Source organism: Gadus macrocephalus, chromosome 14, assembly GCF_031168955.1.
Source record: "Gadus macrocephalus chromosome 14, ASM3116895v1".
Lineage (NCBI taxonomy): Eukaryota > Metazoa > Chordata > Actinopteri > Gadiformes > Gadidae > Gadus > Gadus macrocephalus.
This window is the reverse complement of record NC_082395.1, coordinates 13835730-13851220: the sequence shown is the minus strand read 5'-3', so window position 1 is coordinate 13851220 and position 15491 is coordinate 13835730. Positions and strand designations below refer to the sequence as shown.

Sequence of the window (15491 nt, the reverse complement as noted above, 5' to 3'; positions counted from 1 at the left end):
ATGGGGGTCTACCAGAAGGGGCGAACTTACGAGCTCTACAGAGCACTTTGGTTCCGCAAGTAAAAATGCCAGAGGTTTTGATTAAAATACATTATGTTGTAACCATCCAAAGTATACTTACCAGGCACTGTTATATTATGAAAATATGGTATATGCTCCTGTAGAAGCCACAAGTTAAGTTTCTTTTATTTTTGGGCTTTTTCATAACCTTCTCATTATTATATTGTTTATATTGTTAAGACCTGTTGGGTCATATATTCTGTGTGTGTGTGTGTGTGTGTGTGAGCATGAGAATGTGTGTGCGTGTGTGCGTGCGTGCGTGTGTGTGTGTGTGTGTGTGTGTGTGTGTGTGTGTGTGTGTGTGTGTGTGTGTGTGTGTGCGTGCGTGCGCGCGTGTGCGTGTGTGTGCGCGCGCGCGTATAGTGTTTCATTATAGTGTTGTCATCGACATGGTACGATCCTAAATTCCTGACTGCAATCACCTCGTAATAACGTTACTCGTTTTTAATGCATGTGAATTCAGTCTCTTATTCGAGTTACGTATTCATATTTTATTTTCATCGTGTATTCTATATCAACATATTTCTCAACCTGTAGAGCTAATTTCCTCTACAGCTCATACAACGACTTTCGCGGGTGCAATAAACGTTTCCACGGTAACAGCGAGCTCCACCAATCAAAGACATCGTGTTACATAGGATTGTGGGTAGTGTAGTGGTTTTAAATGACATCGGGAATAAAAAGATTTTTTCTAAAAACTAGATGTTTACGTCTTTAAGCTGTGTCTTCTACGGGAGCATATATCATCGTTTCACATAAGAACGGCGCCTGGTAAGCATACTTTGGATGCCTGGATGGTAACGACATTAGGGCTTTTAATCAAAACGTCAATGGAGAAAATGAATGGGATATTTACTTCCGGAACCACACAAGCCCTATGGCATTGGCTCAGAGCGCTGTCAGTGGCGACTTGATTTGCTGATTTACCATGGGCCTTCCCCCCTGACTGGTTATTGGTCCCCCCCCCTGTCCCAGCTCAATCGAAAACGGATCTAAAAGGGTGTTAAGCCCTTTTATTTAGACCTCATCCAAAAAGTTAGGTGGCCCATAGTTTTAATGAAAACGGTTGCTCGAAGGAGAGAAAGGACCACTCGTCAAATTGTCCTTTAACATATAACCCATTGATTTAGAACATGTAACCCGATCAAAACAACGCCCTGGATGTTCCCCTTTGCCTGACCGAGTAGCTTCCATAATGTACCATAACAACATGCAAGTCGTTCTTTCGGCTAAGCCCCCCTAATGTAAAATCTCAGAACTACTTAGCCACTAATTATATATCTCTTCGCTTTGGATTTTTATGTTTTAATAGCAAATGTTAGCAAAAACATAGAAAAATAAACATGAATTCGACTCTTAATCATGTTTGTGTAATATTTGTAAATGTTGTATAGTGTGTGTCAAAAGGTTAAGATTAGTGTTTTAGCTTTACAGTAAAACATAATGTTGCATGGTTGTCGATCAATGATATATGTCGATTGATCAAAAACAATTGGCAATTAACAAAGCCAATTCATATAAATTATATATTTTCATCTTTTTCTTTTAATCTTTCCAACTTTGGTATGTAGGTACCATCCATAATTAAATCTACTTCAATTTGAGCATTATTTAACTAACCTTTGAACCCAATCTGTAATCATCTAGTAACCAATGAGAAGCTTGCATTTTTCTCAGCTGTAACCAATGAGTAGTGGACGAGCGGTATTTGAATGGTTGCAGGGTAAGCAGTGTTTATCAGCGTTTTCAACAGCTTATGGTGAATTTTTAAAACAGTTTGTTTGAAGTATTCCAGTAACGTTACCTTTCCTCGAGGTATTTTAATACGAACCTTGCACTCAGACATGTCGTCGATCCAAGTTAGAGCTGGCGTAAGTAAAGAATATACTGCTTAGATATGCAACATTACATCAGCGATACTAACGTTAACTCATGACTGCTTGCTAAAGATGCTATCTGCTAGCATGTGACCGGTCTTGCTGTGTTGTCTTAACTCTGCTAGTTTTAATAATTTGTTATGCAGGGGTGAACTTTAATTGTTAAGTAAATACTTTTTATTTTCAGCTCACCACTGGCCCAGAGAACGCATTAAAAATGGGTAAATCAACTTTTGGTGGCCCAAGGAGAGCAGCTCTCGGAGAGCTTACAAACGCCCCCGGTGTAGTTCTAAACACAAAGGTAACATATCTATCTATACGTCTATCTATACATACATCTGCATCCATACATCTATCTATTCCAGACTGGCTTTGCCCAATGTGAGTAAAAATATAATAATGTCCCATCAGAAGACTCTACATGGCAAGGCTACCACAAAACCAACCCTGAACCAGAAGGCAAAACTAAAGCTGGCTGCAGTAACGTTGCTGCCTCCAGTTCAAGGTCAAGAAGTCTTCCCCATGTGTGAAGAATCAACTGACGTCTCTATGAAAGAACAGGAACTCTGCCAGGCTTTTTCTGACGTTCTCCTTACTGTAGAAGATATTGATGAACAGGATGGGGACATGCCACAGTTGTGTGCTGAATATGTGAAGGACATATATTCCTATCTCATGGCTCTTGAGGTAAATTACACTTCCAGATGGATGTATTGCCATGTTTTTTCATCAGTTGGCTCTGTATTTATTCAAACTGGTTTCTCTTCTATAGCAAAAACAAAGTGTGCGACCGAGGTACTTGCAAGGCTATGAAATCAATGAAAGAATGAGGGCCCTCCTGATCGACTGGCTGATCCAGGTTCACTCTAGGTTCCAGCTACTGCAAGAGACTCTGTATCTCACGGTTGCCATTCTGGATCGTTTTCTACAGGTGGGTATAGTGGAAGTGTCACTGCTTTGGTTGTCCTTGGTTAACTTGATTCTTATACTTTCGTCTGCACTTGCAGGTTCAGCCTGTGTCTCGCAGGAAGCTCCAGCTTGCAGGTGTGACAGCCATGTTGGTGGCTTCAAAGTATGAGGAGATGTACTGTCCAGAGGTAGCAGACTTTGCATACATCACTGACAACGCTTTCACCAAGCCCCAGATACTGCAAATGGAGCAGCTTATTCTCAGGTGCCTCAATTTTGACCTTGGACGCCCTCTGCCTTTACACTTCCTCAGGAGAGCCTCAAAGGCTGCAAATGTAAGTTGGGGTTTGAAGCTGGGCATGTTTCAATATCTGGTAGACCAAATGGTGTGTAATTTACCTAATACGGCTGACTCTTTACTATTTTCAGTCCAATGTGGAAAAGCATACCCTTGCCAAGTACCTTATGGAGCTGACGCTGGTGGATTATGACATGGTGCACTACCGACCCTCTGAGATCGCTGCTGCGTCCCTGTGCTTCTCGCAACTCCTGCTGGAGGATCTTCCATGGGTGAGCTCAATGTTGCATTATAGTTTAAAGTACTCCAGTCGTCTCATTCTAGAGTACTAAATAGTCTCTCCTACAGTCGCCCACACAGCACCACTACGCTACCTACGACGAGAGCCACCTGAAGCCAATAATGCAGCACATGGCCAAGAATGTAGTGACTGTCAATGAGGGCAAAACCAAGTTTCAGGTTTGTTAATATTCAGGCAGTTGGGTGAAACTGCAAGAAGTGTCCTATTTTTAATAATTAATTGATATAGTGCTTAGCAATGGCTCCTATCCACTAATGGTGTCTTAATTGTTTTCACTCATCATCTCAGGCTGTCAAGAACAAGTACTCCAGCAGCAAACTAATGAAGATCAGCCTGATTCCTCAGCTCAAGTCAGATGTTGTTACAAGCATGGCAGCACCCCTGATCAACAATCACTGACATATTTTTATTTTATTTTTTTATGTACATATTATTTGCATTTATTTTTAGAATTATTTGGGAGAAACTGAATTGGCTTTTTAATGACTATTTGTAAAATTGGGTTCTTCTCACTTGCTGTTGATTTTTACTTGTTCATTTTGGAAATAAAACCATATTGCTGAAGATTGACGTGGGCTCATTTTATAAATAATAAAGGGTGATGTTCTGGGGCCTCATTACAGAAGCAGTCCCTAACCTGTTGGCCATCTCCTATCTTAAGTAAGGTAATCCTAACTATTCTGTCACTCAGACTTTTCGATTGGAAATAGTCAGGTTATGTCTGTTTCTTCACTCGTATGCATGAGATTGAACGAGTTACTTTTAACGTTAACGGACTTAAAGGATCTTTGTTAACGGCAAGCTAGTAGTATCATGGTGGGTATTGGTACAGAGAACGAGTAGTAAAGCATTTCTTCCAAAATTAAATCTGCAGGTGATATTAAAATATGGTCAGGATAATTTAACAAATTATTATGCGGTCTCTAGCAATCACGTTTCTGTTGTGATGTTCCTCTTCATTCTCATACAGACCTAGCAGTGCTGCTAATTTTTTTGACAGTTATTTTGAGTTTATGACGGGGTGTATGGCCACCTAACTTTAGAAATTCCTAACTTAGGATAGTTCTGTGATGGCTAAATTATGATAGGATTTCTTAAGTTAGGAAATCTTCTGTAATACCGTACCCCCTAAATGCCTTCCTATCTCAAGATAGGATATGATTTCAGAGTTGGGAAATTTCTGTAATGAGGCCCCTGATCAAGTCTGCTATTCTTGGCACCTGCTAGGAACAATGGTAATCCCCAAACACAAGCCAACTTTAATAGCTAGGTAAATCAACTTGGAGTTGGTAAATTGACTTGGTTGACACCAACCCTCTGTTCTTGATTACAAATTGCAATAAATATTTCCTTGTTCCAGACTGCATGAATTAACTGGGACAGAGGGGTTCATCGTTCACTGTTTATTTCTGATGCATCATGCTGACGGGTTTTCTTTGAAGTGATCATTGGATCCTTGCTCTCCTGGAGAGGTGTGGAAAAGGGAGAACTGCTCAGTTGGTCTTAGTTGAAGCGGACTCTACGCATGGATCCAATGGTGCTGTTCTGGCTACCCCAGTCAGAGGAGTTGTTGAAGTCACGTTTCTCGAGGATGTAGTGGGGACCTCTGTAATTGGGCTCCTGGTAAACTACCCAACTGTGGAAAGATGAGACAAGAATGAACTGTCACATTATTCAAAGGGCTCTCCCTCTACCGATGGGTCTGGTAGAATAACGGATCCTCCTAATGAAAAAGCCTTGACTTACGCTCCACCAAGGACCCGGATGGAGGCGGCTCTGTTCAGGCTGTGACGGGTCATCAGGTTGGGGATGTCATCCTGGACATCTGTTTTCTTACCAGAGAAGCCAGCCTTCTCAAACAGTTGGGCCCTGGGAGGGTTGTTGTCCTGTGGCCAGAGTGTATTTTCAATTGAACCAACGGTGGATTAGCTCTTTGCAGCACATAACTTTGCTTTTTGATTTCAGGCAGTTTTTGGAAATCCTATTTGCCATGTCTCTTACCTGCTTGATCCCCCGGACGGATGAGATGTGGTCCACCTGAGCACACCACTTGTCATGACAGTTGTACTCGCCCCTCTCAGACATGTCCCACAGGTACTGGCGTCCACGGAAGTTATCATGTTCATAGCCTATCCATCTACAAAGGGCCAACATCCTCATCAATGTTTATTTTACCATGCAAGTTTATTAAGAACAAACATGTTACATTGTAACATAACATTACACATACAGTAGATTTAAGTTTTCAATGTTGAAATGCCTTTCATGTTATATGATTTTTTCATTTTATTTCCATCATGGAACCTAGGCTAGTCAGTTCTCCAATTTTGTCGCTAGACAGCGCGCTATGTGGATTTTTCAATGGATTTTTATCAAAGAAGGATACGCTCCAGAAACATCTCTTAGGAATCAATAATTTTGAAATACTTGTATTGCATTGACCATATTGCATGCTTACGCTCCACTCTCCACCTGCACGGAGTTGCATCTCTCGGGGAAGTTCTTATCGCTAAGTTTTTGGCAGTCGGAACTCAGGTCCAGCCGTCTGCCGGCGAAGTTCCTCTGCTCAAAAAGGGTCACCTGTAATAGAATTTAAATTTAATTTAAATGTCTTCTTTTTAGGTACTGGTACTTTTTAGGTACCAATACTATGATATAAGTATAACAGTATTATAACCAAGAAGACAAAAATTAACTGAATTTTGTCAGCACCTTTAGCATAATGCAAAGCCTATTGAAAATCTGCCTAATTTATATTAAACAAGTAATTTTACTTACCCTCCCACTGGACCCATAGAAGGCACGTTGGAGTACAGACCCCAGCTTGCTGCGAAGAAAGAGGCAGCTTGAATGAATAATCACAGAAATAACAGCAAATTCAAAAGTAGGATTATGATGGTTGATGGTTAATACATAAGTGTTTAGATGAATAAAAAGATGGAAGCCGAAAAAAGCAATACATATATAGGCTACATAATGTTGACCATAACACATTGCCTCTGAGAATATCCTTAGTTACGATATATACACTGACATAATATGTAAAAGTCTACTAATATGGACTCCAAGTGTTAGTTCTACGAGTTCTAATGTTTTTTTTTAAGGCTATAAAACTGCTCTGGTGTGATAATCACGTCATCACTTGAAAAGGGGAACTGTGCTCAGGACACAGGGCTCTGTTTGGGCCAAGGCACTGTCAACCTACCTAGTTTGTTGGGCTAATCCTGTGACTTTAGTGAAGATGTTCATGTCAGCTATGTGAAGCCAGAAAAAAGGCCCTTAAATACAGCAAGTTCATGTCACGCAACAGGGGACTAGAAAGCTCACAGGGGTTCTGTGGTGCTCACCGGGGGGCCTTGGAGCCATTGATATGCTAAACACACAGGGCTAAATGCTCATGTTGTCTTCTCTCTGCAGTTCTGCCCAGTGTATTCATATACATACAAATGAACCTCTCGCACATGCAAAGTCGCAGTGAAAAACACAGAGGCACACATGGCACAAAGGAAGACTAAATATGTCTGTTGACTCAATATCCATACAAGTATACTTGCACATGCCTACACGCACACACACACCTACACACACGAACACACATACAGAGACAAATTCAAACATGAATGCAAGCACAGACACATTAAGCTTTTAAAAATGAAGCAAAATATATCTGCTGACCAAACATGAAAGAAATGTACATGGTTTATAGTTCTACCCCATGCACGCACACAGACACACACGAACACACACACGCATACACACACACACACACACACACACACACACACACACACACACACACACACACACACACACACACACACACACAATTGTAGCAAAGAGAGTGCAGTGCCAACAGTTTAAACTTTATCAATTCAGCATTTTGTTGCTGTGTTTTTAGAACAATGCCTTACCCATCCTGATAATAGACGTATTCATGTTTGTGCATGGCCAGCTCTGGTGGACCAAAGTTAGTGAGTAGACCTCTGTTTCTATGAGATGCTGGAAACAACATTTCACCTAACATACAATGTGTATATAAAGGTATACAATTATGTTTATAAAACGTATTTTATAAGTTATATTTTTGAGATCATGGGTTATATACTTGGGTTAGATATATAATTATCAAGAGAATAAATATAGTTTAGGCATATATATATATATATATATATATATATACTCTCCCCACCCATCTTACACACATGCTTTATTTTTGTGATGGTTTCTTCCTTGCATGAAAGTCCAATGCATATTTGTGTGTCACCTAGGTTACTTCTTCGTCCCGTCCCACATGAGTCGATGAGTTTTCAAGAATGTAATTTATTATTAATAATAATAACACTAATAATAATAATGTAATTATCATAATTTGTTAGACATGGCTCACTATTACCTTTGCTCTCAGTGTCAACAATCCAAAGGATCTGTTTGCTCCAGCAAATTACATTCACACTTCACTGACCTCCAATGGCTGGGACCTATTGGGCAGAGGAGGGGGGTCATGCTTTGGCTGTACATGGACCACTGAATGGCAGTAAACCTAGTGCCTGCTCCATTGTGTACTGCTTTTGTTGACTTGGCCGTAAACCAACTGATGACATTTCTGAGAAGCGACTAGATCCAGAAGCTTTGGGATGCTTCTTGCATTTGGGAGCTGTTTCTAGCAGGGACGAATGCAGGACAGGCTGCAGGTATACATCTACATGTGTTGGGGAGGGAGACTTTCTGGCTGAGACAGAGACCGGACTAGAGGACAGTTTGATTGCAGAGGGAAAGAACATTTGGCAGGAGGACTTGGGAAAAAAAACTTTACCTTTCTTTGAAGGAAAACCTAATTTTCTTAGTATATTCTTGAAATATACATTCAATTGATATGTCGCTCATACTGACAGTCCTGGACAAACTGTCTTATTTTCTGTCTCTTATCGCATTTTGTATCAGTGTGTCTTACAGTTGGTTGAAATGAAAGCAGCTGCATTTAGCTATGCATAAGGAGTGAGAAGGGGACAGTTTAGTTTAAATGGATGATAGCAATGATAGGATTTGTATGAAGATGAACTTTCAAAAGACCTATGGACACTTAAAAACTGTAAGTTTTTCGTGCTTAATTCAAACTCAACCTAAATCTAGGGTGAATAATTCCCAGGTATTATGTTTTTCTGCCATTTGGCAACCATTAATCTTCATTTGTTTTAGTTATAAAATGCAAAAACGATTTATTGAAGTCTAGTTATGGTTATTTTTTTAGGTGTAACCCAACTGCCTGCCAAACATCACCATGCTGCCACAGAGCATGCTGAGGACGTGTCATTTGCTTGTGTTGATGCTGTGTGTGTCAGCCATCGAAGACTTTGACTGGACAAAGAACGACCATGGATCTTTTTACTATGGTGTCTTCCCAACCGGTAAGTATGCTAACGTATGGAGCCCAGGAGGTGACGTGGGAGTACATTTTTTATAAATCACACGCGTGCTTTAGTAAGTGGCACGTATGCTTTAAGTAAATCTCACGCACGCTTTACTTCAGCGCGTAGGGACTCAGCGCCATGTATGGAAGCGTAATGCATTCACTGAAAATAAATTCTGCTTTTTCTGATTAACGAGATGGCTCAAAATCCCAAGATAAGCTGCATATAGGGATGAGCGAAAAGGAGGGGTGGGGGTGGGAGATGGATCCCCATGGTTACGCCCCACGCCAACTCATGATAATTAAATATTATGCTGCGATCCATTTGTATGGTACACCGATACGCCCGACCTGTTCTAGCGAGAACCTGACGTAATTTCATGGGTTGCAGCACTTATAGCATTCCCGTTTGTCCTTGGCTAGTCATTGTTATTCTTAGCTATATTGGCCTCTATAGCAAACCAGCTCAAAAACAAACAACACAACTTTACATTGAATGCACCCACAGCAAGACCGTGCAATGCATAAATTGGTTACCGGAATAAAGTAGTAATGTAATCAAGTGTGTTAGAGCATTTAAAATCGACATTAAAATGACCACCGTGGTGCAAATGCAAAGAACATAAATCTCTTGACGGGCACAGCCATTTTGGTTTTTATTTGGCACACTTGCGTTGTCGCCCAAGTTTTGTCGCGCGACAAATCGTGCTATCCATTTCTATGGCACACCGGTACGTCAAACTGCTCTAGACGTAATTTCCTGGCTTGCAGCACTTATAGCGTTCCCGTTTCTCATTGGCTAGTCATTGTTATTGTTAGCTATATTAGCCTCTTTATTAAGGTTTCCCAAAAGCATATTTTCTATCTTCCTTAGCAACCTACCTCTTAGGGATTCAACAGTTAATTGTTCACCAAAACCATTTCACCTACATATTTAGCTCATAGTATGGAGTAAGTTATTAAACCCCATAGTACTAGCAAAGTAAGGCTTCCTGACTGTTTCCCAACAACATATTCTGGCTGAATCCTTATTACCCACATGGTAAATAGCCCTAGAGCTATTTACAACAGCTCTAGGGCTGTTGTAGGTGGGTATTAGGCCACATACTTCCTGGATATTCATGGTCATATGATCGATTTCAGTCTTCTTTGTCTTTTTTTACACAATTAGACTTCCGAGTTAGTGCAGTAGCGCCTCGAAATGTTAGGGTGTGGAACATCACTGGATATTTAATCGCTCACAAATATTTTCTTTAACAACCCTGTAACTTTTATATATGTGATACGATTCTGGGCAGTGGGTTTTAGAGAAATGAATTCAGTGATAGCTAGTGATGAGTCGTTCGCGACCGAATCAGTTCGAATGAACGAATCTTAAACAAGAACGAACCAAACTGTTTCTCTCTCGTTCGTCTCGTTCATTCTCAGACTCGACTGCTCCCAGACCCACAAGTCTCTGACTCGCTGACTCGCTGTTCGTTCACTGACTGAGTGGTGAAGAGGGAAGAGGCTTAGTGAACGAGCGTACGATAATACGATTCGTTCAATATCATAGGAATGGTAAATGCATGCTGTCTTTGTACTTTCTGTGTCATTCTAGATTAATCAAATATTTGAATGTCTCGTCAATCGGTCCCGTTCTTTCATGGTACGTTCTCCACCCGGGACCCCCACTATCATTGCTAAATCAAATCTATTGTCTTGCTGATATGTTAAGCATCCAATAATCAACCACCACACCCCACATCCCGCTGCATTTGGTTAAAGTTGTAATGTTGTGTTGATTGATGACCGACTTCCCCGATCGTTTGAGAATGAGAACGATGGAGGAGCTGAGTCTGACTGAGAACCGTGCATTCCATGATTTGATTCACCGCTACCGGAAACTCGACTGAACGAACGAACGAACGAACGATTCTGAAAGACTCTTCTTGGCGACCGACGCAAACTGAATCAAGGCAAATAATCATTGAATCCATCAATCCGCCTACAATTTAAAATAAAATAAGAAGGAACATACATTCCACTGCAGCGACAACACAAGATAATGCCCCCCTGTCAAAATGAATAGGCTATCAAAATATTTTAAGGAGGGAAATAGCCTAGGTACTGCTAAGAGATCGACAGACTTGAAACATCAAAAATCTATCATGAGAACTGAGGTGACAAGGCGCATCTGGCAGGGTTTGAACCGGTGGCAAAAAAAAAAAGTATATGTTTGAATTATCTTTTTTCCATAAACATATCAACCGAATGTTTTGAGAAACGCACCCCAGCTCGAAAACAAACAACACAACTTTTCATTGTATTGGACACAAAGCAAGACATGCAATGCATAAATTGTTGATCGGAATGAAGTAGCAATGTAATCAGCATTTAAAATCTATATTAATATGAACAACGTGGTACAAATACAAAGAAAATAAATCTCTTTACGGGCGCAGCCATTTTTGTTGTCGAGTGGTACAGTCGGCCTCACTGAACAGCGAGTGGGACAGACCAAAAGGGGGTGTTCAATCCTGAAATGCCGCAAGAAAGCTGGGAGATTTACAATTTAGGTCTAGGACGTACCGGCGTACCATACGAATGGATAGCACCATTACTTACTAAAGTGGCGCTTGCGCATTATAAAGAAATAACTCCCATGTCACCTTCCGGCCTCCATCATAGCATCACTCTTACATTCTTTGAAGCTGTAGCAGAGGGCTATGTTTATTGCTTATAGCTGTCCTCTTTGCATTTGTGTCCCCCCCTCCTTCAGGCTTTTCCTGGGGAGCTGGTGGTTCTGCATATCAGACAGAAGGTGCTTGGAACGTTGACGGCAAAGGCATGAGCATCTGGGATGCATTTGCCCACAAAAAGGGCAAGATCTTCCTGAATGACACTGGAGACTTCTCATGTGAAGGCTACCACAAAGTTAAGGTGATGCATTCAACAAAAACAATGGAAAACATCAGTTATCTGTGCAGAACAGCTAAACATGGAATGGATCAAAGAAATGGCCTTGGTTATGAAACATGTCTTGTTGTTTAACAACTGCTTTGCTGTACCTTAAAGGATGACATCTCCTTGATGAAGGACATGAATCTTAAACACTATCGTTTCTCCATATCCTGGCCAAGGATTCTGCCCACTGGAATAAAAAGTAACCTCCGCTCCTACACACCCTTCTCATAGTAAACCATCCAAATCTTTGCAGATGACTGCATTCTTAATGCTGAATCCTCCTGATTGATTCGGATACACATATCTTTCAGATGAGAACATCAATGAGAAAGGAATCAAGTATTACGATGACCTGATAAATAAGCTTCTGGAGAATAAAATTACACCCATTGTTACACTATATCACTGGGACTTGCCACAGGTAAGCATTCATCCTGGAAATATTAATGCAGGCTTTTCATTACTTTTGTGCTGGCCTGAAATTGGCCTGTAATGGCCTGAATTTGGATGGTTGAGAACAGAAATCTTGCTGCTTGAATTTTACAGATCTTGGAGGAAAAATACAGAGGATGGCAGAACGCCAGCATGGTGAACTTGTTCAATGACTTCGCCAATTTATGCTTTGAGAGATTTGGAAACCGAGTCAGGCACTGGATCACATTCAACAATCCATGGGTGAGTCAAGTCAAGACAATTGTATTTGTTTCGCCCTTACAGTTTAAAAGGGTTTCACAGGCCACTTTTTATGACCCTCTCTCCACCTAAGCCCCCGAAAAAGGGCAAGGAAATAGTGATCCCTCCTTGGCGGGATGGATTGGAGTGAAATGCATGTCATAGTGGACCTTTACTATGGTAGCATAACAAGAAAAAACGTTTATGTAACACTAAATCAACCTGGTTGATTTAGCTATAATGAGAAGCTGAAGCAGTAAATTAAAGTCACAAGTCACTTAAAGCTAAAATCACAATAAAAAAAGGACATAAAGCATTTTGTTTCTTCAGTCGATTGCAGTGGAAGGATATGAAACAGGGGAACACGCACCAGGACTGAAGCTGAGGGGAGTGGGTGCTTACAAGGCTGCCCATCACATAATAAAGGTTATTGTATTATATATATATATATATATATATATATATATATACTGTATGTATAACTCATTTTATGCAATGGAAGGGCTGCTTCTTTTAAAACCAAATTATAGTCATATAGTCAATGCAAGAAGACCAATATCTCTCCCTCTATCTGCAACAGGCACATGCAAAAGTTTGGCACACCTACGACACTCAATGGCGAAACAAGCAAAAAGGTGATGGAAGAGCTAATATGCCATGTAACTTCCCCCAATGCCAGTGGCGTTGCAGTGTGTGAACTATATGTGCTGTGGGTCTCTGCAGGTCTGGTTGGGATCTCTTTGTCGGGCGACTGGGGGGAACCCGTTGACATCAGCAACCAGAGGGACATTGAAGCCGCAGAACGATATGTCCAGTTCTACATGGGATGGTTTGCTACACCCCTCTTCAATGGAGACTATCCTCAGGTTATGAAAGATTACATTGGTAAGAGAGAGGCTCAGCTTTGGGGGCAACAGTTCAACTCAATTTGACAAGATTTTTTGGACCCCAGAATAGAGTCTGTACCAATAAACAGATAGTAGAAGAAAGATATGTTGTGCTGTTGGTAAAATAATATGTTGTTTATTCATCTTCTTAAGATCACAGGATTGAGGCATGTCATGTTCTACTCATGGGGACTGTTTTATCTACATAATTGTCTTTATAGTTTCAATACATTCTACCTTCAACCCCACCACTTGTCGAATAGAAATATATCATAACCATTTTTATCCTATATTTTATTTAAACATATGTTCCACTTCCATCTACTAGGTAGGAAAAGTGCCCAGCAGGGCTTGGGAGCATCACGGTTACCCGTCTTCACCGCCCAGGAGAAGAGCTACATTAGGGGCACCTGTGACTTCTTAGGCATTGGCCATTTCACCACACGCTACATCACACAGAAGAACTACCCCTCCGGTCGTGGTAACAGTTACTTCACAGATCGGGACTTGGCCGAGCTGGTAGACCCACGCTGGCCCGACCCAGGTTCTGAATGGCTCTATTCAGTGCCGTGGGGTTTTCGCCGCCTTCTGAATTTTGTCAAGGTAAATTAAATATAGGAATGAATTTAGTTAAAGTAAAGTGTGGCCCCTTTTTTGCTTGCCCTGGAGTACCTATCCCTGGAGGGGTAAACTAGTTATCTATGTAAAACTTAGGTGAAGGAAAGAAACCTGGTTTCAGATCTTGTCCGGAGAAACAGGCTAGCTAGTCACCACAGACTTTCTGCTACTGATAGCCAGGCTAAATGCTATTCTATTATGCATCAAATAAATATTCCATTGTGTTTGATACATCGGTACACACTTCCCTTTCTGTTTGCAGACTTTTTTATTTTCCCATTCCAGCCACGTCTGTATGTCATTATATGTGTAACCCCTCCTTGCAGAAACAATATGGCAACCCCATGATCTATGTGACAGAAAATGGTGTATCTGAGAAGATGATGTGCACGGATCTCTGCGATGACTGGAGAATGCAGTACTTTAAGGACTACATTAATGAAATGTTAAAAGGTATGAGCGGACCACGGTCAATACATTCATCACTTTAATGTTTCAGGGGGACGTAGTGTCTCATTTGGCACCATCATTTGGATATTTCTTTGCGTTCAATAAATCTCATTAGATAATTTTCTCCTTCTTTGAACTGCAGCAATAAAGGATGGGGTGAACATCAAGGCGTATACTGCTTGGTCACTGCTTGACAAGTTTGAGTGGGATGAGGGCTACTCTGAGAGGTTTGGCCTCTACTACGTAGACTTCAGGGACAAAAATAAACCCCGTTATCCAAAAGCTTCGGTTCAGTACTACAAAAGCATCATCAGTTCTAATGGATTCCCCAATCAGAGAGAGGTAAAGTCACTGTATGGCTGCAGTCAGTCTAGGGTTAAACATATATTTTCTAAAACAAAGTTAATTGTGAACATAATATTTGATGTTCCAATTCATTCATTTTCACAGCTGGAGATTTGGAAGGGGAAAGCAATTGAGACTTGCAGCTCTAGTAACCAGCTTCTTGCTGCAGGTAAGTCCAATACATCTCACTATAGTGAAGAGCTAGGAGGGGCCAAAACAAAGACAAATTGTTACTTTATCCAAAATTTAACAGGGATTCTCTTTGTTTTGCCCCTCCAGCTAGAAGATTGTCCCAGGAAAATAAGGAACTTGCAGGAAAGCCAAAGGCTTGGCCTGTTCATGATGAAGTTTAGGTACAAAGACCGGTTAATGTTTGAGTCAGTTTGCTGGTGCCCTGGGGGATGTGGAGGATTGTGTGTGTATTGAGGATGTGTCTGTTGTGTTTTTTCAGATCCCTTGATAAGCCACATGGGGATGGTGACAGAGATTGTGGTTCCGACCATGTGTACCCTCAGCATTCTCCTCAGTGCTGTCTTCCTCATGTTCCTGCTGCGCAGACGCCTCTGAAGAAACAACACACACACACCCGCACACACGCACACACACACACACACACACACACACACACACACACACACACACACACACACACACACACACACACACACACACACACACACACACACACACACACACACACACACACAATTATCTTACATAC

General features: G+C 41.1%; 3 protein-coding genes across 6 annotated transcripts; 2 read left to right on the top strand and 1 right to left on the bottom strand.

Moving 5' to 3' along the window:
* Positions 1-1761: 1761 nt before the first annotated feature.
* LOC132471993 (G2/mitotic-specific cyclin-B2-like) lies at positions 1762-4009 on the top strand. Of its 2 annotated transcripts, none has more exons than XM_060071380.1 (8): positions 1762-1931; positions 2125-2238; positions 2352-2624; positions 2710-2868; positions 2945-3181; positions 3276-3416; positions 3493-3603; positions 3734-4009. In XM_060071380.1, the coding sequence occupies exons 1-8, from the start codon at positions 1905-1907 to the stop codon at positions 3842-3844; spliced, it is 1173 nt and encodes a 390-aa protein (XP_059927363.1). In that variant the 5' UTR covers positions 1762-1904; the 3' UTR covers positions 3845-4009. The 2 variants fall into 2 exon arrangements, with proteins under 2 accessions (XP_059927363.1, XP_059927362.1); XM_060071379.1 differs by having other exon boundaries at positions 2349-2624.
* An 824-nt stretch (positions 4010-4833) lies between these two features.
* crybgx (crystallin beta gamma X) lies at positions 4834-6760 on the bottom strand. The gene is made up of 6 exons (XM_060071381.1): positions 6651-6760; positions 6224-6272; positions 5904-6025; positions 5447-5582; positions 5192-5331; positions 4834-5081 (listed from the first exon to the last, which is right to left on the bottom strand). Exons 1-6 carry the CDS (start codon positions 6692-6694, stop codon positions 4949-4951), a joined length of 624 nt encoding a protein of 207 aa, XP_059927364.1. The 5' UTR covers positions 6695-6760; the 3' UTR covers positions 4834-4948.
* A 1218-nt stretch (positions 6761-7978) lies between these two features.
* On the top strand, positions 7979-15478 carry lctla (lactase-like a). Of its 3 annotated transcripts, XM_060070827.1 has the most exons (15): positions 8147-8534; positions 8694-8850; positions 11614-11774; positions 11910-11997; positions 12110-12219; positions 12345-12473; positions 12801-12896; positions 13051-13105; positions 13194-13355; positions 13686-13960; positions 14302-14428; positions 14568-14767; positions 14876-14939; positions 15050-15123; positions 15222-15360. In XM_060070827.1, exons 2-14 carry the CDS (start codon positions 8724-8726, stop codon positions 15121-15123), a joined length of 1668 nt encoding a protein of 555 aa, XP_059926810.1. In that variant the 5' UTR covers positions 8147-8534; positions 8694-8723; the 3' UTR covers positions 15222-15360. The 3 variants fall into 3 exon arrangements, with proteins under 3 accessions (XP_059926809.1, XP_059926810.1, XP_059926808.1); XM_060070826.1 differs by lacking the exons at positions 8147-8534; positions 15050-15123 and adding an exon at positions 7979-8136 and having other exon boundaries at positions 15222-15478; XM_060070825.1 differs by lacking the exon at positions 15050-15123 and having other exon boundaries at positions 8148-8534; positions 15222-15478.
* The last annotated feature ends 13 nt before the right edge of the window (positions 15479-15491 follow it).